Source organism: Phyllopteryx taeniolatus, chromosome 3 (genome assembly GCF_024500385.1).
Source record: "Phyllopteryx taeniolatus isolate TA_2022b chromosome 3, UOR_Ptae_1.2, whole genome shotgun sequence".
In the NCBI taxonomy this organism is placed as follows: Eukaryota; Metazoa; Chordata; class Actinopteri; order Syngnathiformes; family Syngnathidae; genus Phyllopteryx; species Phyllopteryx taeniolatus.
Window position 1 is genome coordinate 31,813,420 of NC_084504.1, and position 24,452 is coordinate 31,837,871.

General features: G+C 44.0%; 1 protein-coding gene across 8 annotated transcripts in view; it reads left to right on the top strand.

Annotated features, from left to right (window-relative positions):
- The window catches only part of pbx3b (pre-B-cell leukemia homeobox 3b), a 58,957-nt gene that overhangs the window by 24,651 nt on the left and 9,854 nt on the right, over positions 1-24,452 (top strand). For 4 of the 8 annotated variants that reach the window (XM_061768716.1, XM_061768719.1, XM_061768712.1 and 1 more), the window contains exons 3-6: positions 18,839-19,080; positions 21,093-21,283; positions 22,866-23,001; positions 23,726-23,755. In XM_061768716.1, the coding sequence (XP_061624700.1) occupies positions 18,839-19,080; positions 21,093-21,283; positions 22,866-23,001; positions 23,726-23,755 (599 nt within the window). The remainder of the gene's footprint in view (positions 1-18,838; positions 19,081-21,092; positions 21,284-22,865; positions 23,002-23,725; positions 23,756-24,452) is intronic. The other 4 variants (XM_061768720.1, XM_061768717.1, XM_061768714.1 and 1 more) reach the window with 1 other exon arrangement.

The following is a 24,452-nucleotide window of genomic DNA, read 5'->3' on the forward strand; positions in this document are numbered from 1 at the left end:
CGTGCCGCCGCAATGTCTTTTCATGTAATAATAATAATAATAATAATTTACACATGCATGTTACTGTATGAAGATGTTTTTTTCAGTTTTACTTATTATTATTCTTACTGTCAATAAGACAGTCTTGTCTTGTTTTCAATATTTATATTTAGGTCATTATACTAACCCCAACCAATTTGCACCTCGTTTTGATATATACAGCTATAGGACTTCAAAAAGTTACAGTCATCCTGAATGTTTAGAATGTCATTTGCTCGCGCATAAATGATGATTCGAACTTTAAATGTTGACATCTAAAAGTCAATGCAGACTACATAAAAAAGTTTAAGGCTGCGTAAAAATGTTCACGATGTCGTGAACTTTGAATGTGTAACAAAGGAAAGAGAGAGCGAGAGCAGAAAGTGTTGCCGCCATCGCAGCGCAGCAAGCCGCACTCATCGGAGCCCCAATTTATTGCCGCAGCGTGAAGCGAGTGTCGGCGACTCTCGTCTTTGTGTTTCCTACCGATTTGCACGAGAACGCCTACCACCGCGATCAGGAAGTATAAACGCAGCGCCACATAGAGTAGGATGCCGGCCGGGGGAAGGTGACAACAAATATGGAAGCATCAGCGATGCAATGATGCAATGATGCATTGCATCGCTGGAATACGGAACGCGTGGGGCTGCAGGTTCCACCCAGTTAGCGACGGTGGGCCCTCACATGCTGACACACTGCACATGAGACGGCCCGCTACGATTCACTTCCTTTGGAACACCAGAACACCATTTTTTTGTTTGTCAGTGAGAGGTAATATTTATCACTGGGATGTCCTTCGCGTATGCTAACCGAGAAAAATGTCATACTTTGAAAGTAAAATGACGTAAAACTAAGACAGAAATGGTGTAAAGTGAACACCTCGAAATGGAGGACATATTGGATACTTTAAACTCAAGGACTGAAACTCACTGGGAAGGTATAGATATTTCTTGTAATAACTTGGACTCGAATCTCAGGTTAATACCCATAAACCAAACATGATCTAAGACCGCAGCAGTAAAATCAAATATTGCTCTGCTCATTAATCTAACAAACGTATAAAACAGGACTTGCTTAGCTCAGTAAATTAAATGGCAGCGATAACGCTGATCTGGGCAAATTCTGCCCGCACTGACTAAAGGTCTGAATTCTTGTTATCCCACACTGTCTTGATGTAGAATGGGTTTCCCCCATGCTGGTGCAAGCACGTATTCGGCAGCATGGCCCAATGATGAACTTGGTAAACAGAATGGGGAGGATTAAAAAGCTTCAAAAAGGCCCGTCAACATTTGGCCCGATAATGTTACTATGGTTCCCACTTCCGCTAACCCACCCTAATCCTACCCTTAACCCATCTTAAACCTCCTTAAGCCCCAACCCTTGCCCTGAACCTAACCATAACAAACGTCTTTGTTTTTATTTCGTACATACAAGTGATACAAGTTTGGGATGGTCATCTCGTCACATCTGCCCTTCCCGCGACGCAGAAACCAATCACGTTGCAGCGGGGCGTGTCCTGCCTGGAAACGCTATGGGAATCCTCATAACGCGATGTCGAGGGGATATCTTCAGCATCCAAAATGGTCGCAGCGTCGCCAGGAAAGGCATTGACGAAGGAAACGCTTCCAAGTTCCACTTCCTTCCGAAGTGTGCCGTGGATATTTGTCGTGGAGGGCTGAGTGATCGATCCGGCAGCCTGGCGGATGCTAGTGTGTTTATACACGGCTTGTATGGCAGCTTTCATAAGACATTTACCCCATGATTTGCGATGAGCTTATGTGTGAATAATTAATGGCAATTAATCCTTAATTACAGTAATTAGGCAAGTCACAGGAAATTAGGCTGCAGCTGGAGAAGCCCATGTCTAGGAAACTGGGGATGCATTTAGTGACAGTGGACCTGCGGTACTGTTGCACGGCGGGCCTGCACTCTTGTGTTCACTTGCCAGCAGAGGCGGCGCAAAAGCCCACCCAATAAAGGCCACTGATAAAAAGTCACATTAATCTGACCTCCGGCCACTTCAAGTTCTTCCGTGCCCCTAAATGTTAAGAAGAGGCGATCCAATTCAAGAGGTTGTGACTGTTGAGCTCACAGTAATTGGTTAATGTTACACATCCAGCTCTGCTTTTCTCTCTTTTATAAATCTCGTTGCGCTGTTTATTGAGTCCCCGCGGCTGCACTCTTTAACACCCGATGTGCTTTTAACACTAACTTTATGAATCTGCTGTGCCTGGAAGGAGGGACAGTCCGGGAGATATTTATGTGTACCTCAAATAAAACAATTAGCCTCTTTAGAATTATTAAAGGAAACGATAGTCAGCAGAGTTGTTTGCTTGCTGATTTCATTGTTCGGTAATGGCCGTAGAGATTAGGTGTGTCTGTAAGGCAAAGAATGAGAAGAAGAAGAAGAAGAAGAAGAAGAACAATAGGGAAGAGGCTCTCTGCGTCTCGCTCGGAGCTCATTTGCGCTTCTCCATGCTTGCCTTGATGAATTTCCATTTCTTTCTGCTCCTGTTGCTTTCAATTACACTCTTATTCACATTCCTAATTGATATGCCAGTCTCAGTAGATGAGCCATGGACCTTTTACAGTCATACTTCTATTCTTAGACCAACGTTTTCGTCTTGACAAAATGGAACTATGGATATCACAGATGTGAACTTTATAGAGCTCGTGCAAAGCATCCTGGTATGATAAAGTCGCCTGCACAATCCGGAAATCTAGACAAAAAAAATGATGCTCAGTTTTGTTTTCATTTGTTTACGTTTGATTTTTGATTTAATGTGGTTTCTCAATAATAGTGGGATGACATAAAAACACATCTCATAATGATGCAGTACAATTTTACTCCACAGCAAACTGCAATCACAATAATATCGTTTGAAAATCTGAGCATTGCTACCTTGTAAAAGCAACACTTTTAATACAGTTGTACTGGAACATATTTGATTGTGGAGGTGTACCTAATGCTGTAGCTGTGTAGCTTATGTGATTTTACATAAAGCGATTGCATTCGCTACACCAGCTACCGTACGATGCACTTTTTGTCCGTCCGTCCCCCTCCCACAGAATGGCTGTGCAGCTAACAGGGAATGTAAGTGAGTTGAGGAGGCATCCAACTGTGATATTACATTAACCCATCGTGCTTGGCCATGTCTGTTAGTGACTGCAGTATAAAGAGAACATGCGCTGCTCAACTCTTTAGCTTTCACAAGTGCTATTAGAAATAATGAGGATTTATAGGAAGCAAAAAAAGGACGTTCTCCTTGCCCCGAATTCTGAACGGCAGTTCAAATCCACATCCTCCGGACACAAACTAAATAAAGAAGAATTATCGCTGATGCATATACAGCTACGTAAATAGGATAAGTGTGTGCATTGTATTATTATTATTCTGATTATATTCATAAATGTATTGCCTATCAATTTTTCTTATCAAAAACAAGCTGGTTGTTCAACGGGCAGATTTGAACTTTTTATGGTGACATGTAATGAAAGATTTTAATCAGAGCTTGGACATTAAGTGAGCGACGGTTGTGCTGTCATACTGTTTTTCTTTTGTGAATAACACGAGCAGAGAGCCGTTTGCTACCTGAGCACCAGCGGGCTCCTCACGAGCAGGGCTGGATGCTGCCACAATGACAAGGTCAGCATGTTCTGCAGGCCCGGCAAATACATCCCTCACCATAAGTAATATAAATGAGCTTGCGTTAGTCGTAAACTCACAGTGTGTTGCCTGCAAGCTAAAGGGCAACTACACAAGAGCAGCACCTCCAAATCTCCTCTTGAGCAGGTCCCGCTAAATATGGGTGTGTGCAGGATGAGAGATGATGCTGCCTGCTTAAATCCGATGTTTACATAAAAAAAACAAAAAAAAAAAAAAACTCGACACCATTCCAAATAACAGGCACAGTAAAACCGAATATATACATGGCGCGCATCCCTCTGAAATACAACTTTAAGTTGGTAGTAGCAGAGTTTGTGTTGATTGGAGCATTCTTATATTTACACTTGTGTTTACTCGCAGTGACAATAAATTATTAATGCACATGCACTGCGAGGTTATAGTGATATGGCGCTTAAGCTTTCCAAGCACAGTCCATAAATGAACAGTCAACACAGTGAGAGCTTCAAAGGAGCCCTCTGAAATGTTTCAGGCTCTCATGGAGGAGGCTTATTACAGTTGAAATGTTTTTCTCGCGGCCCCCAGATTCTTTGTGAATGCTATCGCCTGGAAAATTCTGTTTTTTTGTTTTTTTGTAGTCTATATCAAGAGACATGTAAACAAAGAGACAGTCAGCACTTGGTTTAAGTATTGCAGCTCTCACGAAACTTTCAAAAATAGTTTGCCAAAGAGTGAGTTTTTGGGTTGTTTTTTTTTTTTTTTCTTAAGAGAGTGCAATTGCAAATGGTAAAGCAAATAAGTTGTTGTAGATTTAGCGATTTGTAGCATTGACGTTGCTCGTGAACCGGCTCCCTTTTGAGGCGTCTTTGTTTGGTCCTCCTGGTGACGAATCTATGGATCCGCTAATGGAGGAGGACCTGCGAGGCTTGCCCTGGCCTTTGTCTGACCCCTTTTGTGGCGCAGAATTCTTCAGATGTTTGCAGGATCAAGTCAGTTAATCTGCAGCACAGATTGGGGCTCCCCCCCAAAAAAAAAAAAAAAAAGGAAAAGGACAGGGAGAGCACGGCGGGAGAGGGAGGAGGGGAAAGGACAGCAGACAAGTGCTTCTGCCCGTCTGCATGCACGGACGGGGAAGACGTGCACGTCCGCCTGCCTGCCTGGCTGCTCTGTTATGCACCATTGTTTCAGACAAAGCTCAAAATAGACAGAAACAGTGCAGCAGGCGCTGTGTTTTATTACCGTTATAGACTGTAAAATTCGACATTAGCGAAAATGGTTCATTAAATGGCTAGGAATGTTACAATTCTACATAACTCTTCATGTAATGCCATTGTAAATGAATCCTCTTTCTTGAGCCACATCTCCATTACAGCTGGCCCGTCAGCGCTCCTTTAAAGCGGTTATCTGTTATTGTCGGTATACAAAATTCTTCCTCAATTTAGGTTTGGCTTGCTTGATGAAGAGAGAATATATAGCAAATCGGCGCAAACTAACGAAAATAGTTGAAATATAACATTCATATGGTGCAAGATCATGTGTAGCAAATAAAAGGGATGGAGCACAGGTTGGAATGTTCTCCCATATTATTTGTTCTCAATCACCTTGATGAAACAATCCTGAAGGCTGTGTGAATGAGACCACTGACAAGATGATTTTCCACCCCTGGCATGAAGCCGCTTTCTCCACTTAATGTCCTCCGATAAAATGTTCCACACAAGTAAACCAGAAGAGTCTCCACTCTTGACACATGTGGCGGTATTTGCATCAATTATGCAGTTTGCGGCTGCAGCGGCACCAAGCGGGTGCGAGGAGGGGGGTGGGGGGCAAAGTAAAGAAAAGGGTTTGTGACAGAATTTGAGGTTTTCCTCTTTAAAATGCAGTCTTTAGAAAATAACATTCAAGAGCATTTACATGGAAGCAGCTGTGGCAGTGAAGCCCACAGAGGCGGGAACAACAAAGTCTAGGGAGCGTTTTGACACTAAAGACTTTGCCAAATAGAGTACAGCATATTGAATATGTAATCAACTACAGTCCATGCTGATTATCTACCATGAGGAATGTTGAGGGCCACACATAAGAACCTGGTCTGAGAACAGGTTTGTGAATGCCACTAAGGAATGAATCATTGCAAACTAAAGAGGCTGTTTGACTGGAATACACATTTTTGACGTTCGCGAGTTAAAAAAAACTGATTTCAATAACATTTCTGGAAGGTTGACACAAGGACCAAGCAAAGAATGGCAAAAAATGAATGATGCATGAATCTTAATGTCAAAATGCAGGTTAAATCCTGTGAAGATGAAAATCGAAATCTGGTTTTGAGCAAAAGTAGTTGTTCCTCCCTGGCCTCGGTCTACCCTTACTACTGAGGTACCTTCTAGTTTAAGATGTGCAAATAGGTTGACGTGTTTGTTCGAGGGAAGGCAAGCTGAAGATGTTTTTTGCTTCCATGGAACGGCCATTTGCCGAAGTGCGTGTGACAAACCCAATTTGCGACGTGCCTTAAAACCAGAGCAGTGCAGCGCAACGGCCGCTCTTTGGCGGTGGGAATAACTTTGAAACAGTGTCCCACTTTCAACCGACTTCAGCAAAGCATTTCATTTCACTGTGCCCAACCCTGTTTCACATCCTCGTTAAGTGGAACTTCCAAATCTGCTGTGCTGCGGTTTCTAGGCTCACGCACACGCGCGACTCCACACTTGCACACCCGCTAATGCACAAACACACATCAGCTGGCCTGTCACTGCCTTTTATCCATTGTCAACCTTCAGTTGTATGCTTTATCTGTAGTGACACTATAGCAAGGTGCTTGACTGCTTTTTGCCAACAGACTGCAACACTTTAACTGCACTTAGTCATGCATCATTATGGCAGTGTCTGGGAACGCCTGCAGATGGTGGAGGGCTGAACCATTTAGAAGGGGAGGTCCTGAGACAATGACGCTTAGGGCATGTCTTGTATTGTAGCTGTGCACGAGAATATATATATATATATATATATATATATGAAAGGAAATGAAAAAGGTGCACTTCAGTTCAAGAAAATCCTCTGTGTAGCGCACTTTGTGTTTGTTAGCAAAAATGTATGAAATGTACTTGTAAGTCTTTGCTCGAATGAGCCTTTTATGTGCGTATCGATCAGTGATTGTTTACGGCAAGGGATGCTGACTGGGTGAACTGCACCCTCCTTTCTGTTCCTTATAGAGATTTAACCGTCTCGCTTTGCCTTTGGTTGCTTTGTTCTCCACTTCAAACCTCCTTGTGTCGAAAATGTGATAACATTACTGTCACTTGTCACTTTCTCTTTATTTCAACACATGACGAAGCTTTTACATTCAGCATGCTGCACCGCGCGGGCGTTTTCAACAGATCTTGTCTGCTATTGCAAGATAAACGCTACCTTCATGCAATAGAAGCTCATCCGCGGTGCACATAAAGCTGGCTTCTTCATGCTTTAAGGAAATGAAGAAACCATTAGCACAATATTCTCTGGCTGAGAAAGAGAATCTTATCTTTGTTCCGCATGACCATGCAGAGCCATATTCCTTTTGACATCATTATGTAAAACCAATTTCTGGTTCATATTTCCACTGGGCTGCATTACCACATGTATATACTCGCTATTCCTTATTACAAAGTAGGTGGCCTCGAGGAATAATATATGCATTTGCTCCCTATGGCATTAAATATGCATATAGGTGCCTCATTTTATCACCGATCTGTGTTATTCCTTTAGAAATTCCACACAGCCTGCAGCCCCTTTTTAATATTTAATTTGACAACTTTTAAATCTGTCTTTACGTGATGATGAAGTAATTGTTAGCTGTCACCATAATGATTGAATTATACAATGCCACAAAAGTGGCTCAGACGTTGTCGGCTGCATTCCACTATTTGTTTAGCTTCAGCCCTTACGTGAGTTTCCGGGAAAGGATTTTCCGCCATCTTTATTCGTCTTTGCCCTGTGCGCCTTCCACATTTGGGCTCAAGCGAAGCGGACCACACCGGAGTTCACTTGGGATCGGACCGAGGCCCGACTCCTTCTTTTGTGGGTTCACACTTGACCAAGCGGACCGCACCGGTATGGAGTTTGTTTCAACGGAACCTAACATGGAGTTCAAACGCACCCTAAAATTAGAATTGTGTCCACTGTTGCTGATCACAATATAGAATTCTGAGCTCCACTTCTTTTGGTGAAGAGACGACATAATCAGACCACAGCGCACTTTAATAAGAAACCAGGGCAGGAACAAATGGATGATATAATATAAAATAAAGATTGTTTTTGTGTTGTTTCTTTAAGTGGCATTTGTAACTCTCTTGGGAGGTTTTGGCCCCGCAGGACATTGAGCCAGCATGGCAATGCCAGTTGCGGGCACCCCCTACACGCCTTAGGCTGCCTCTGCCTTTTGTATTGGCACTCAAGGGTAAAAGAATCCCAAATTGCTCTTTAACACTGTTTCCTTATCACTAAAATATTCACACTACTGTATTTGCTGCCACTGTGCGCAGTGGAGAAATAATGTATAAAGAATTCGTAACCTTTCGAAGTGTATATCCATTTCTTTGCTCCTCTTGCCTATCTGGTTCAGTATTGCAGCTGTTATCTTTCAACAGCAGACCTTTAAATCCCTCCGCCGCCGTAATACTCTTTTAAAGTAGCAGACGTAAATGATTTGAATTGCGTTGCCGTGAAGATCCATACACATGCAGCTTTCGCTGACATTCATTTGGAAGCCACACGGCGCACTGGCAACTGCAAGTAACAATGTGCTTGCTGAGCTCTACACTGAATATACCTCTGACCCAGACAGAGCGAAGGGAGATTTATGAAATCCACATGTTTAATACATTTCATTTTGTCCGAGGGATTTGTATTGCTTACCACAGTATTTTAGGTGAGAAACATTCTGTATAGTCACAGCTCGTATTGTCTGAGGAGAATAAACCCCGTCCTGCTCTGGCTGCCGAAGATTTGTTTTCGACTGCCTCCCTTTCTTCACACACATCCGCCATGTATTTGCTCACATATTGAATTTTGTTGCGTCGAGGTATCGGGCGTACACACCCTTAATCTTTAATGCATAATCCCCCTGAAAATCCGCTGCATAAATGAAAAAGATAACCCCCCTATCAATGTGCTGGCAGAATATAAGATACTAAGGTAATTTAATAAAGGATCGGCGCTGGCCTCGGTGTGATATGGCGTGTGACCTCTATGTATTCATTGTGTAATACAGATCCCAAGCATGGCGACGAGTAGCTCTTCCTAGTCCACCAACCCATGCAGAGTCTTTGGTGTCAAACAGAATGCAGCATATGGATTAAAGACCAGGGAGAGTAGTCTGTGAAATATTTGCTTTCCCAAAGTGTTGACACAGTGGAAGGGGAAAAAAAGGGAACCGAGCCTGTGCTTTCCCGTGGTAATCAGGTACAAGTTATCACGGTGAAGTGTTTGCCTTCCTAATGGTGTTTCCATTTAGCCTGAGTCTGTGTCATCGGCTTCCCATTTGGAGTGCGGGCAGAGGGAAGCTGCTAACTGCTGGCCTAGCGAGGCTCCGTGTGTCATCCATCTGTGTTTGTTCTGCTTGTGGGAATCAACAAAAAGACGAACCGATGAAGAGAGCGAGCGGGAGGGCTCCTGTGTAAACAGCAAAAGCGTCGTCGTATGACGCGTCCGGAAACTGACCACAACAAGTCGTAAATACACCCTCCGGGGTGCGCTTGTTTTGCATCTAAAATGCACTCGGGTGTAATGCTGACCGATATAGCTTGTGACGAGCGATAGTCAGAATGTATGAGCGCACATTAATGCCGCTGTCAAGTTGTGGTGCCAGAGTGAAAATAAGCGGTTCACCTCTGTTTTCATTCAGCGGAGAGCACAAGACAGCAGTGGCTTCTCCGCTGTATTTATTGACTTGTTTTACTAGGCTGAAACAGGGTGCTTGCTCGCTCTCAAGACTCTCCAGACGTTTACATTATTCCTGACTGAGTTACACACACTTATAAAGCAGCACTTCCGTTGGCCCGTTGAGATATATGCTCCAGTTCCACCTCTCTTACATTCATACACACTTTATTGCCACATGCGCCGTTCTAGATATTGTTACACTACGATTGTTACTGCCGTGCATTGCCAACCTTGAAGGATTTTTTGTTTTTTGTTTTCCATGTAATTAAACACCTTGCCAGATTTAAGTTTGAACATAAACAACAGCAGTTTTGTTTTCACCGCTTTATAAATTGAGATTTTTTTATTTTTTTTTTGTGTGTGTGTGTGACTACGGTGACAAAAAAAAAAAAAAGAACACTTTTTCTCTGTGTGCGCTCAAGCTGATTCAGTAGTATAAATCTTTGATTTCACGAGGCTCTAAAAATCATCATTCGCTGACTAATCTTCACAACTGCAGTCGGAGATAATGAATGCCAACACACAAGTCCCGGCCAACACTGTGATCCCCCACCCAGCCTAAACCTCCAGCGCTATTTACATGGCATTTCGTTTGAGAATAAACCTCTTTTCTTTCACACTGTGAAGATATTGAATCCTTTCACGGAGATGTCTTCTTAACCAAAGCTTATTAAAAAGATGGACATCAAAGTTGCGGGTGCCCATTTATCGTATGGCACTTTAATTGGCCACCACAGGCAAAGTACAACTCCGTCCAAAAATAGGAGGTGTTGAGCGGTTGGGAGGATGTCTGAAGACCTCTCAGTGGATTCATTGCCAATAAATTCCCTGCAAAGAAAGCACAGCGTTTTCTTTTTTTTTTTCTGGGAGTATGGAATTTCACAAAACAATTATGAAACATAATACGCTGAATTAACCGAAAACTTAGGGCCACAGGGTTGGGTCTCCTTTTTTCCTGACCTCCATCTTGACATCTTAAGAGCTTGACATGAGCCAATACACTCGGAAAAGGTCATTGCAGTGCGATCACCACGAGCCAACTGCGATTACGTTTGGTTATCTCCGTACTGGGTTAACCCTTTGTGAGGACAATCGTAATTCAACATTACCCAAAAAATTCAATGAGTACATGAAAAGACCCTTTTTTTCTCCAGGTTTCTTGGAATTACAAGTTAGAGCCAAGTACTTAATGACAATGATCAAATGTCATCATTCAGTATTACTTTCATCGTGACACATTTTTCCTCAAAACCTCCTACGAGTAAGTTCTGTTTTACTACCATTTGATTAATTAGGTGTAAGGATTACACAAAATCTACTAAACCATAATATCACAAAATGGGGCAAAACCCCCCATAAAATGGCGGGTTGGATCCAGGTTTTTCTTTCATTTTTGAAAGGAAGTCTAGTTTACAACAGTCTATTTAAGATGCATGTTATTATTGCAATTGGTTCTTAATGACGTTATGCAGTTTGATTCTAAAACAAAGTAGGATTGTTGGACCTCTACGTTCAGTCTGGAGCTGTGCGACAGATCCAACACAATATAACAAACTGGTTCAAGTTTCTCACTCCATTCCAGTGAAACAGAACTCAGGCGCGTGGTGATAATTGATTGTTTTCCACTCAAGTAAACAATCATAACATAAAAACAAAGTCATTAATTGCCGACATACAATAACCGAACGGCATCAAGAGCTGGCGTTCTCATTAACCTGTCACCTAATTATCTAGCGGCAATCTGAGTCCTGACGAGCCCTGCCGTCTGAACCCTCCACAAGGTTGCGTTGTGTCGTGTCAGCACTTGCCAACCGCAGTCAAAGCGTCATTAGGTGCCCCGAAAGACAAAGGCGTCTTGCAGCAGAGGTTCCCCCCTGCATGCACGTCCACAGTGTTGGCCCTGTTAATGCCTTCCCTTCCAATTAAATCTGCAACTGTTAATTATTGTAATTATGGGCACGGGCTCCCCGGCTCCACCCCACCCCACCACCCCCCTCCAGCCCCTCCTTCGCCTCGTGCAGCGACGCAACGGGAGCTGTTGTGTTGCTTCAGCGGCGCCTCATCTCTGCTCCACTGAAGTCCAAGCAGGGGATTTGATGCAGAGGGGTTTTGGGTAGCTCCAGATGACAAGGGTGACGTGAGGGGGACTGCACGGTTCAAGTCGGATAACGACGCGAGCAAGTCACTGCCAATGGCCACACCTCCAGTCTACGTATTTACGACTTTGGCGTTCCTGTTTCACAAATACTTCACGCCGATGCGGTCGAATGTGATCTAATACAATATCGGCATCGACGTTTCTGCTTATTACAAATGTAATACAATAATGCTTAGTTTTAATTGGCACCATAAGAGAGGTTTAGATTTATGTAAGTGGTTATTGTTTTGTTTGCAGTGGCATAGAAGTCATCACACTGCTTGATGTTGAAAAGGATTTGCTTATCCTATCTAATTGAGAAGAGATTCTTTTTTTACATTTTATTTTTTTATCTTGTTCTACTTCTTTCTTATGGTAATATGAAACTCTGTTTTGTCCGTCAGAGCGACAGTCGCAATGGATGTGAAGTGATGTGTTGAGTTTAAGGCGAGCTGAAAAAGAGTGGATGGCAGGCCGGCTGCCTGTTAAGTCTGTGCGTGTCTCAGCATCCTCTTTGGCCTGCTTCTGTCACAAGCTGTTGTTGGCCCGGACCTGATCTGCCCACCCACTCCTCGCGCTGCACTCTGTAGACCTACTTGTAACCTGAAACATCAGGCTCTGGATGATTCCAGAAACAAGGCTGTTGTGAAGGTGCGTGCAGCCCAAGACAAGAAGTGGATGTGTTTTTTGTGAGCTTTAGCAGTTCACCCTGAGAATCAGGCTCAGTCGTAACCTCAGTTGCCTCACAGCAGAGTCCTTAACACGCCAGCGCGCCTAGCAAAGGATTCGGGCTTTCCAATTTAGAGCTGAATTCGTTCCTACAAAAGACACTGGGGGAAAGAGCAGCTCCTTCTGCTTCAGGCAATGCAGCCTTTTCGTGAATACACTGCAAAATCTAAATGATGGACTGTCAACTCTCTTGCAGGAATGCCACTGCAAAGAATAATCTCTCTGGCAGTGGATCATGGTTGGCTGTATGCTACCAATGCCGTTTCTTTGTTTATGCGTCCATGTAGCCTTTGCACGCACACCTGCCAACACGAGCACGCAAAAATAATACATGGAACACGGACAAAATGCTTTGCATAAAATGCAGCGCCTTTAAAATTATTGTAAAATGTATTGGATTAACTGCCTATTTTCTCCACCTCGAGCATTTAAAATAATTAATTACGAGGTTGGCTTGGTGTCTGGACAAAGTTTTTCTTCCAAATCTTGTCTGGTTATCTGTGTGTGCAAGACCTGCTGTGTGACCTGGTTTCTTTCAATCTCCATCTTCTAATTAGGAGGCTGCAGAAAGGCTGGAACAAGAGGAGAACTGATTAGTTGCCGTGGGGTATTTCATAAGTGGCTTTCAGTGCCGCATTTGCATTATTTGCTCGGGGGTCTGAATAACAAAGCAGTTTACCTTTTCCAAAAAAAATAGAGCCGAGCAGCTCAAGACCATCAATACATTAACTATACAATACCAAAGCTGGAAAATAAATAGCATCATGAAACGCAATATTGTCATACGAGACGTCTGACTGTCGAGCTCTTAACTCTTGAGCTCCAATGCCTGACAGAAATATTCATGGACTTTCGCTAAAGAAGAATGTCTGTGATTGCAGCTCATTCATGTGACGAGCAGACCTTCACGTCGAGGTCCCCGCGTGGTTGTCGTGTAAGGTCGGTCTGTTTTGTGATCTGTAGCAAAGGTCCAGCGCACTCGCTTGGCCGGAGTCCCCCGACCGCCGCGCGCGGCCGCCGCCACCGGGCCCGGTCAGCCATCACTGTACCACTTGGCCGTTTGCCCGCATTGAGTCTTTGAGAGCTGGAAACAAATCGCATGTCCAGATACAGTAAACACACACATACACACTTTCAGCGCACACATGCGCGTGCGATGACTGAGAGTGACAGTGGCTCTTGTTTGGGCAGGCCTCCACCCTCCACCCTCCTCCTTTGTCATGTCGGGTGTCACCTCACACAAATGTCAGAGCCACCGCAGGACAGTGATTAATTTGAGTGTGCTTGGCGAAATGTCTTCAAGATCTAAGTTTGCGTTGTTGTTCCCCATACTGTGCCCACCGCAGCCTTCCGCGTCCTTACGAGGAGGTCACGAGCGGCGCCTTTCCCCACCCTTCCGCTACTCCGCCAGACATTTGTTGGATGGTTAAAGGCTGGGATTAACATCGAGGCGACCTAACCTGACACGGATCGTCTTTCACGAGCACTTTTTGTCAGTCGTCGTCCGAGCTCAGCCCACCGCGAGCCCATTTGCTGCCTGTTTTCTGTGTACTGCGGGTGCGTGATGGGGGAAGTCTTGACCCAGCTCTGGCACTGAGCGGCTCGAACATTTCACTGTCAGCGCAGCTGATTAGCTTATCACTCACTGTGGTGGGAAATACATCATCATTCTAGACAGGGATTCCCCTGTTTAGCTTGAATCGTTTGACTCTGCAACCACCCAACTCGGAAAATTTCGCCATCAATTTCTAAATGTTGTTTGATTTACCTTTTGAAAGCTGCGCTCAATTGTGCGTACGTTAAATACTATTGAGACCTATTTCTTAATTCATAAAAGAAATAATGTCACATTGGTTCCATATGAATCTTAATTCTGGAGCTTTCCAAGTCAATTCTATCAGTCTGGATTGAGCTGTAAGGTCCACAAAGAGATGCTAGCATGAGTTGTGTGTGGGAAAACCTATCAAACACATTTGAGATGATGCGGATCAGAGATTGTCAATCATCCAACATCAATGGCTTCTGGTCATTCTCCAAAAAATGAACAAAAAAAGCCCACAAAATCTTGTAGGAAGTGTATGAAAGCTCTGCAAAGGGGGAGACAGTTCTTCGTCATAGTAGTTTTCAGGAAATGTAACTGGCATGTACGTGTCCCATTGCGTGTACAATAGCATAAACACATTTAAATACGATTTCCAGTGTAGACAAAGGTTTTTTGAGCAATCTTAAAATATATGCATTGTAGCTCACTTACCCGAGACAGTGACACTCAAAATTGCTAATGTGCTTTGCCTCCCTACAGTGTGCTATCAGGTATGGTAATTACTCTGCCATTAACATTGGGAATAGTTAATGTGTATTAATGTGTTAATGGAATGTTAATTACTGTACATGCAATAGAGAGCCCGCAGGCAGTCTCTCAGTTTCTTTGTGCCATGTAGATGTAGGCCAAGGTTTACAAAAAAAGTCTTTTCAGAACATCAGTGAAAGCGGATCCTTATGTTTCATTTGTCAGAACAAAAGATTTCCAGTGGTAATTTGATCCCGCTTCCAGCTTCTAGAGCTGAAAGTCACTGATCCAGCCGCCTCGACAAAGAAGATGACGTGAAGTCAAAGGAGACGTGGAACACGGCAGTGGTGACACTGGCCCCTTTGTGAAATAAATACTGTAAGCTCTCTGTATTCTCTAGTGTGTTGCTTTGGCAGCGGGTTTTAATAACACGGTGGATTAGAAGCCTTGGATCCTGACTGCCAACCTGGAGTTAAAGCTCACCTTGGATGAGACCCAGTTACAGGCTAGATGCCGCGGCTTCCCCCTCCTTCCTCCAACCAGACGCCTCCCTGGCTCACGCTGTCCACTGCGCACCTTAAAGAGAGATGACCTTTGCAAATATTGACGGAAAATAAATTCTGTTTCGATTAGTTAGCTTTGGGAGACCTTTCCTGGATCGACGCAATTCGATGAACGGGGTGTCGATGTGCGGCTGGAGCCGTGCGCTAAAGGCACAGGCCGGGAACAGAGAAGCACGAGGTCAGGGTTACTTGGAATGCGGCGGACACGATCACATAGCGCGTCATCGAACACCGACACACCGCTGAAAGTGGTCTTTTGCAACGCATCTGCACTCTATCTGCATGCAGCAGTATATCTTCACATATGCCGTCTGCTGCTTGACGGTGCAGTCATGGCGGCAGAATGAGGTGCAGGACCCGGACGCTGGCCCTTCCCTCCTGAGCCGGCCACATTAACCCAGCAGGGCTCTGCCTTTATGGCTCTCCTGCTCGCACTTCAGTGATGAGAGTAAACAAGCGGCGGGCCAAAGGTCATCTAAGCCCACAGAAGAACGGACGCCGCAAGGGAAGCGAAAGTGGGAGGAAAGGAAAGCGGCCCGGGGCAACCCTTGGCTCACTGTCAGTGATTCAAGCAGGGAGTGACGGACCAGACAACAGACGCGCACCGAAATTTTTTAGATGCGATTAAAAAGCTGCATTGTCTTTGTCGAGCAAATGCCTCGCTTACTTGGATCAAACTGTGAAACAAACAAAACAAAAAAAGAAACAAAAGAACCTCCCTGACTGATAGAGATGGATTATCATAGTTTCTCATTTTGTCTCATCCACAGTGAAGAAATACTCCAACTTTATTGTTTGAATGACAAATGAGGCTGATTTAGGCTTTCTTTTCTTTTTACATCATTAAACAAGTTCTGGTAATTAAAAGAGGCCAGTATCATTGGAGTTGTGCGAAGTAACCAGAACAGCTATGGATTTCTCATTCTGGAGTTGCTTTAGTAAACGAGGCGCACCAAGGTGACAAGGCTCGTGCACGTTCGTTCCCTCGCACGGAGATAAATCCCACTTTGACTGTGGAGGTGGATTAACCCGGGTGCCCAAACTTGTTTGAACACCCAAATCGCTAAAGATTTGTGCCGGCACGCAGCATTTCAAAATGCGAATACGGCTTTGCGAGTTTTTATAGAGATTTGTCAACCACACAGCAAATTAAAGATATTATCTGGCCCGAGCCTATTCGGAGGGAGCCGGGTGATGACGCTGAGTTGAGACAAGTGATTCTGCAAACTTGAGCTCCCCCAACAAAGAAGCAGAGACTGAGACACATTGCACTGTTGTTACGCTTCCATTTTTGCTATTTCTTTCCCATTCTTTTTCTAATTTTCTGTGCTTGAATGGAAGTCAGACACATCAGCCTTTCAAACGCGCGCGTTATGAATGACCTGCCGTAGCTGATTGTGGCTCAAATACACCTCGTGGACTCCTGCGGGGTCGTCGGCTTCACAGGGGAGCGGAGTAATCATTTTTATCCCGCTGATTTCAGAAATAGAAATGGACATGTATGATAAAAATGTCACGGCCACTCCGCATGTCAGCGGACTAATAGGATTACATGTCACTTACTAATGTTGCGCTCTTTTCCTTTGCTGTGAATGGCCGCGTTATTGCACACCCCAACTTTGTGGTAATATACTGTGAGAGACAAGGAGCTCTTTATGGTCCGTGATTATTTAGTTTGAATGAAACTAGTGATTTATGTCCATTTAGTTGAAAAGCCCTGTAAATTCCCTCAGCTGCATTTCCGCTGGACACAGCGTGAGTAGAGTAAACGTGACAACTGGGTTTGCTGTGGAAATGTACACCGCGTCCCAGAGTTATATTTAATATACCTGACATGAAAAACGTGCCTAGCTTCTCACAAGCACAGAGGAAAAGTACAACCTTCTGAGCTTGACTTGAATCTGAGAGCGAGTAAATACTGAATTAGGAAAATATGAAGCGCGGTGGCAGACGAAGCACCAGCTTTTAGAGCACGCTGAAATACATCAACATTTGAATCATGTGCCATTTTTTGTGTGTGCATAACCTGGAACAGCCCCCCCCCCCCCCCACCCCCGCCCACAATGAGAGCTTTTGGGTGTGAGAGTTGCACAGATGCTGTATGATGCGGACGGGGGTTAGTGGAGCAAGCGGCATATTGTCCACATGGTTGGGTTGGCTGTGCGAGCCTGATGGAGCCTTGTCCGGCATCTCAATGTCTCCAACACAAATAGGCACATTCATCCACTCCTCTCACACCATTACACCTCAAAGACTCAAAGCCAGCCAATCCATAAATAGAGGCAAATTTCTTTCTCACTGACATCGCAGCTCAACAAAACACGGAATCAACGGTGGAGTGGGTACAGAGGGTGGTGTTTTTTTTATTTGGTTATGGAAAAGAGCAAAATGATAACTCAAGTCCTGACTCCTGTGAGTGATGCAGAGGGTCAGTCAAAGCCTTCTCTGATTGCATGCCCGCTAGCTGGCAAAACCAATCTTCTCATTTAGAATCCAGAGGCCAGTCGCTGTAATGAGCTGTTTAAAATCCTTGACTTCTGAGAGGAATTATTCGATTGAAACAACTCTGCCAATCAGGATGTTTGAGCAGCCACTCATTGTACTTACTAACCACGGAGCCACTTTATTATTTGTGTTCGTTGTTTTGTTTTAATACTATAAAGCCTGGAATCAAAGCTGCATTGCCAGTGCGTCCAGGTGTGCATGCATGCGATCTCCTGGGTGATTACAACTTACTGACAGACTGGTGAGACAGAGAACAGCAGGGTCTGATTGCATGAGCAGAATTAATGAATGAACACTTCACAAAACATTTATTGGGCTCTCATTGTGCTACTACGAAAATAATGCTATAAAAATCAGGGCTGCGCATTCAGATCTTAATAACAAACAAAGAACAAGTAGGGGAAAAACATGTGGTATATTGCAGAGGTCCTGAAATTCACTGTGTCAAAAAAGAGACACTGGAGATATACTTTTCTGTTTAGGATCTCTTCACAAAGTAGACGTGCCACTTTCACAATTGAGCATTTGTCAGTTTATGGATGTTGCTGTCATGTCAAGCTCACTGTACACAGTGTGCACAGCCGTGTGTAAATAAAAGAACAGGCTTAGACATAGACGACAGCGACACGGCGCATTCTTAGAAAATGCTGACTTACTTACCTGCGGGGTAAACATCACACTGGGGCAGACTTTGTAGACGTAATACTTTTAATTGTGCTCAGCAGCTCTGTCAGGTTTAATCAGAGTTCAAATGCAAATGTACTGCATGTCTGAATGTATACCCCGGTTGTAATTGTTTTTCCAGCTTGAGCTACTTCTGCCAAGACATCAATACAAGAGGGTATACATCCGTAAAAAAAAAAGAAAAAAAAGTTGATCATTGCAAATGTGGGCTGCATGGGGTAGAACTCTTAATTTCTCATACAAATAGACGTTTCCCATGTTTTGGTAACATTATTTCCCTTCAATAGGGTATGTAACGAAATATCCATGACTGTATGTGAATGTCGCCGCACGGCTTCATGCGAGTCCCTTTCTCTCTCGTCCGTGTGCGGCCGCAGGGCTCAGCATCCGGGGCGCCCAGGAGGAGGACCCACCGGACCCCCAGCTCATGCGTTTAGACAACATGCTGCTGGCAGAGGGCGTGGCGGGACCAGAAAAGGGTGGCGGCTCCGCAGCCGCCGCAGCCGCGGCGGCTGCCTCAGGCGGGGCAGCTGACAATTCTATTGAACATTCCGACTACAGAGCCAAGCTCACCCAGATCAGACAGATCTACCACACGGAGCTGGAGAAATATGAACAGGTAAGTACGGTCTCCATTGTCTCGAGATTAGGATCTCCCTAGCGTCGAGATCACGGGATAGGCCGTTGCGCGGAAACAATGGATCTTCTAGCGATACCCTGATTCATACATTTTAAAGCTGGAAAATTCTGTTGCTTTTCCTCAAATTCAGAATACAATATATGTAGTGTTGGAAAAGTTCATTTTCAATGCGAACTCATTCAAAGTTCAGTTCGCAAATTCCCAAAAGGAACTAGTTCAGTTCATAGTGCATAATTCCAAATTTTGAACTAAGTGCACTGTTCCAAAAATGACCGAGTTCATCGTTTCTTTGGGTTATTTTCAATACTGTATGTTGTTGCTTGAATGAGATTTTATTCAAGGAGGAATTAAAACAAAAAGAGGACTTTTGTCCATGTGCAAAGAAAAACACATTATGACAGGAACGATGTTGAAAGGACATTGGGAACTTTGCATTCCTCGCAGCTCTGCCTAACTACATCTACATCTTTTATTGAGTCTTATATTACAAAACAAACTCCATATTATGACAGTGCTATCGTACAGTGTTTTAACTACAGCATTCTGATACAAAAAAAATAAAAAATACTAACAAAGAACATATTCTCTCCCCTTTAAGGAGTGTCCCCGAACGCACCTCGCACATGTAAACATTAACGGGAGCCGCAATGAATGGATTGCCAAATACAGCGTTCATCCCCCGACATATTAAGGCTCTTATATAGTGCGCTCTGACAGGTTTTGTCCTGGAAATCCCTCAACAAAACTTGGCACTCTTGCTGAAAATGAACTTTCGTGCGGAAACCGTTCTCAGACACCAGAAAGGACGTGTTCTCTATAACGTTCATCAGGCAGAAATGAACTAAGTTCAGTTCACGTTCGCCCAAAATATGAACGAGTTCATGGACTTTTGTTCAAAAGACAAAAGACTTCAATTAGCGAATAAATCAAACTTGCAACTTTGTCAGAAATGGTTGGCGAAGGCCCTTTACTTTCCTGGTATGAGGTCCACGAAGGTACGCGTGAATGAGTTCGATTGTATAGCAAATTAAACACGAGAATGCCTGCCTTAACCTTAACCCTAACCAATTTTCAAGCGGACCTTTTCGCGTCTCACGTAGGTCCCTATGTACGATGTCTTTTTTGTCCTACTGTTGTTGCCATAGCTAGCTGTCAAAGATGGCCGACCTGTTGCGCACGCGCACCCCAGATAGCTCGTTGATAACCCGAGTGGTTAATTTCCAACCAGTTCCCTTGACCAAGGTGCTGACACACAAGATGTTTACTCAGGTGCTACACGGTTGCCTTCCACCATATTAGCTAAAGTATCAGGCCGAGAGCAGCTTTTTCAAGAATGTATGACTGTATGTGTAACTGTAAGTGAACTTTGTCCACTTAAAGTATGATTAGCTCACCTGGCGCTTTGATCCTCCCATTAAAAACAGAAGCATTATGGTTAAAAAAAATAATAAAAATAAAAATAGCAAGCTGTAGCAGTAATGCTTCATCCAGCCAGAGAGGTAAATTAGACATAATTTACTCTCGGTAAGTGGAGGTGGGTTTGAAGGGGGCATGCGCCACTTTGCCTAGAGTGAATGCATCTTTCTTAGGGGTATTTCCAGGTTTTAATTATCTTAATGTAAATACTTAACGAATTTTACTCAGAGTAATGAGCTAAAGTGTGCACTGCATAATTGGGTTATTCTAATTAATGATGTATGAACTACTGATTTAACGGAAAGCTGTTTAAATTCACTCTGCATTAGGCCAAAGCCAAATTGCAAATTGGCATTTATATTCATACATGACTTCACCTATTATGTCCAAGTAATATATAAACACTGTACTCACTTGGAGCTTTTAACAAGACCGGCTTGCATCTAATGAACCTATAGAAAAATGTGCGCAGTTGTCGAGGATCAATCAAAGGGCTTTTGGGCGTTCTAAAGCGCTCACGAGTGTGATGTTTACAAATCCGACTGCTTTCTTTTGTCTGCGTTTCGACTCGGCAGGCGTGTAACGAATTCACCACCCATGTGATGAACCTGCTGCGGGAACAGTCTCGTACGCGGCCCATCTCGCCCAAGGAGATCGAGCGCATGGTGGGAATCATCCACCGGAAGTTCAGCTCCATCCAAATGCAGCTGAAACAGAGCACCTGTGAGGCTGTCATGATCCTGCGCTCCAGATTCCTTGACGCCAGGTCAGTGCGTGTTAGTCACAAGAAGCCATGGCTGCCTCCCATATGGCCAAACCCAGTGGGGAAGGGCTCTGCTTTTTACTTTGGTCCACAGGTCTGAAGTTTAGTATTCTTTTCCACAAAAATGGAGTAGAAAATCCTTTTATATATATATATATATATATAGAGAGAGAGAGAGAGAGGGAGAATTTTTATGATTATAGCGTATGGCAAACAAAAATCCGAAACTCACCATCTCTAGAAACGTCATCTAGCAATATTCCGTAACAAACAATCAATGAAATTATTTTGGATGTAGAAGTTGCCCTCTGAAAAGCATTTTCCCCAGGTCTTTAATGAATCTATATAATGTATGCGTACTGAAATAAAGAAACTTTTCTACTACATTGTACCATTTTGGATTTTTTTGGGGATGTTCTTATATATATTATGTATATTGCTTTTTAACTGAACTACTGTCCAGAAAAGAAAAGCTTTAGTGCCCAAGCTTTCTGTGGTCTCACAAATCACAGTGGCACACCACAAAACAATTCAGAACATTCTGGGCTGAAGAATCCATTATAACTAAAAAAAAAAAAGACAAAAAAAGGACATAATTATTCATAGGCTTCCTTCCAAAATGAAATATATTGTGTATTTGTTTGATTATGTAGTAATCCACAAATTTGGTCTTGTCTCTTGAGCTTTCACGTAAGAACCGTGCAAACACAAAACTTGACTTTGATTGATGTAACGGAGGTTTATTCCGTTTCCAAAAAGGTTTCTACTAATTGTTGTGCATTACTTTTATTCAAAATCATTTTTATGGCAGAGATGCATGGTTGTAATCATGTCTCCGTTCCATGCATGATGACTTTGCCGCACAATCATCCCGTCACACCTGAAAGCAGACTGAATTGAGGATCAGTTTGTGTGTAAAAGAAATGTTGAAGAGCGGAAATGTGCAATTTTGCGAGGCGCAACACAAGTTTAGGCCAAACGAGCCGAGCGGAAGCGCATTTGCTGCCCGCGCTCGGCTCGGCGCAGTAAACAGGGCAACAAATAAGCAAATGCTCAAGAATGTGATAAGTAGTGCCCTTGGGAGGGAAGCGGACCCAGATCTAGTTTGAGTTTGCTTGTTTCTGCCGGAGATCCCCGGGGCTGTGGCACTTAAGGAACAATGCTCAACTGTGCATGCCGTGATTTCTATAATGTGCCGAGATGCACTCCGACTGGGCTTTGCGCTCCATCACGAAGCCCACCCATCCACTGCACTAAACCCTGCACATTACACGCTTGGACTAGAAATTGGAGACCAACGGACCAAATTAAACACTGTATGTGCTTTGTGCTTGTGTGTGCGCGTTTGTTTGTGTGTCTGCTTGTCAGCGTGTTGGTCGGAAGCCAGTCTTCTTTGTCTTGACGAGACTTGCAGCAGGACACAGTGCAGCATTTTGCTCCTCAGGCCCTTAGAGGCCATTCCTCATCATTTTCACCATTTATGTGTGAGATTGATTGTGCAATTTGTGCGATCCAAATGGATGAGTTAATGCCGGTCCCACTAATAGGCTCGCCCGGCCTTTCTCTCGTTTTGCTCCCCACTCAGGCGGAAAAGGAGAAACTTCAGCAAGCAGGCGACAGAAATTTTGAACGAGTACTTCTACTCGCACCTCAGCAACCCTTACCCGAGCGAGGAGGCCAAAGAGGAGCTGGCCAAGAAGTGCAGCATCACAGTTTCCCAGGTGGGTAGCGCACATCCAAACAGTAGCTGGTGGCTAATCAGGGTGGGGAAGGGGGAAGCCTTACCACGGGTTACACCACCAAGACACAGCGTCCTCAGCTAACCTTGACATTGTGACTGCCTAATGATGCTTCAGTCGAGGCAGTGTGAGCAGGGCCACAGAGAGGGGAGGACCACCATCTTGGCCTCAATCAAAGCACTATGCTGTCCTTCCTTAACTGCCCCGACGCCGGCTGCCCCGCCATCCGCCTCCCCCTCGACACTCATTCCCATCCTTCTTGCCTGTCACTCACTCAGGTCATAAACTGGGGAAGAAAATCATCCATTTTTGAAAAAGATAAGATTCTCACGTTATGCTTAAAAAAAAAAAATTAATAAAAAAAATAAAAATATGTGACTTAACCGCTCGATAGCCGAGCCTCCTTTTTGGGTATAAACCTGAAGGCAATATCTCGCACACCTAACCCCCTCATCCGCATCTAAATTATTACCGTGCACGCTCCCCTGTTATTTCCTGCTGACTACTCTCCAGACGCTTAACACAAACACGTAATATTGCTCTGCGCTCGTCCTCATGAGGCGCAATATCAGAGAGACATGAATCTATAACATAACGATTCATCTGCAGTGTTTTGTTCTGTGTGGGGAGGGGAGTGTTAAGGGGTGTATTGAGTGTAGTCATGAAGAGTCAGATACTGTAAAAGCCCATTCTTTTTTGCCTTCAGGGGGTGGGAAGCACCATCACAGTATCTCAGGTATGTCATAACTTCTCCTGATCCACTGTTTTCATTTCTTTGTTACCTCTTTTGTTTATGTATGTAATAGCCACTTCACTGCACAGAACCCCCTCCCTCTCACACAACTAGATCATCGCTAATGTTATTATGAATTCAAATAATAAGATTGAATTTACATAGTACAACTCACATCCCACCTTGAAATATTTTGGTCAGCTCATATTTTACAAGCACACTAATTTGTTCATCATATTTTGTGTGTACAGACTCCAGTATGTGTCACATGCTATATTTTGCATTTACTATTGTTTGTTTGTTGTTTGGCATCAACAGGATGTGTGATGTTTGGAATATCCACCTTTTGTTCTCTTTACTCCCCCCAAGTCCCCCCACCACCCGGCCCATGCACAATCACGCTACAACACTGAAAGAAATGGGCACTGGTGGAACTTGGCTTCGTTTTCCAAGTGCCTTGCAAAGCGGGCCACTGTACCCGCGTCCGTCCCCCATGAGAACAAATCAGTCCTCGCAAGAATTAGAGTGCCTTTAAAAATTCACTTGAACTCATCGGGCCCCATTAGTGGCGCACGCACTCCTCGGCAAACAGAGGCCACAGCAGACATTATTATTGACTTATTCTTCAATGCTTTAGCTCATTTTAAGTGAGTAGCAAAATGCGAGGCTCACCCTAATGCCTCGTGCACCCAAAGTGTGT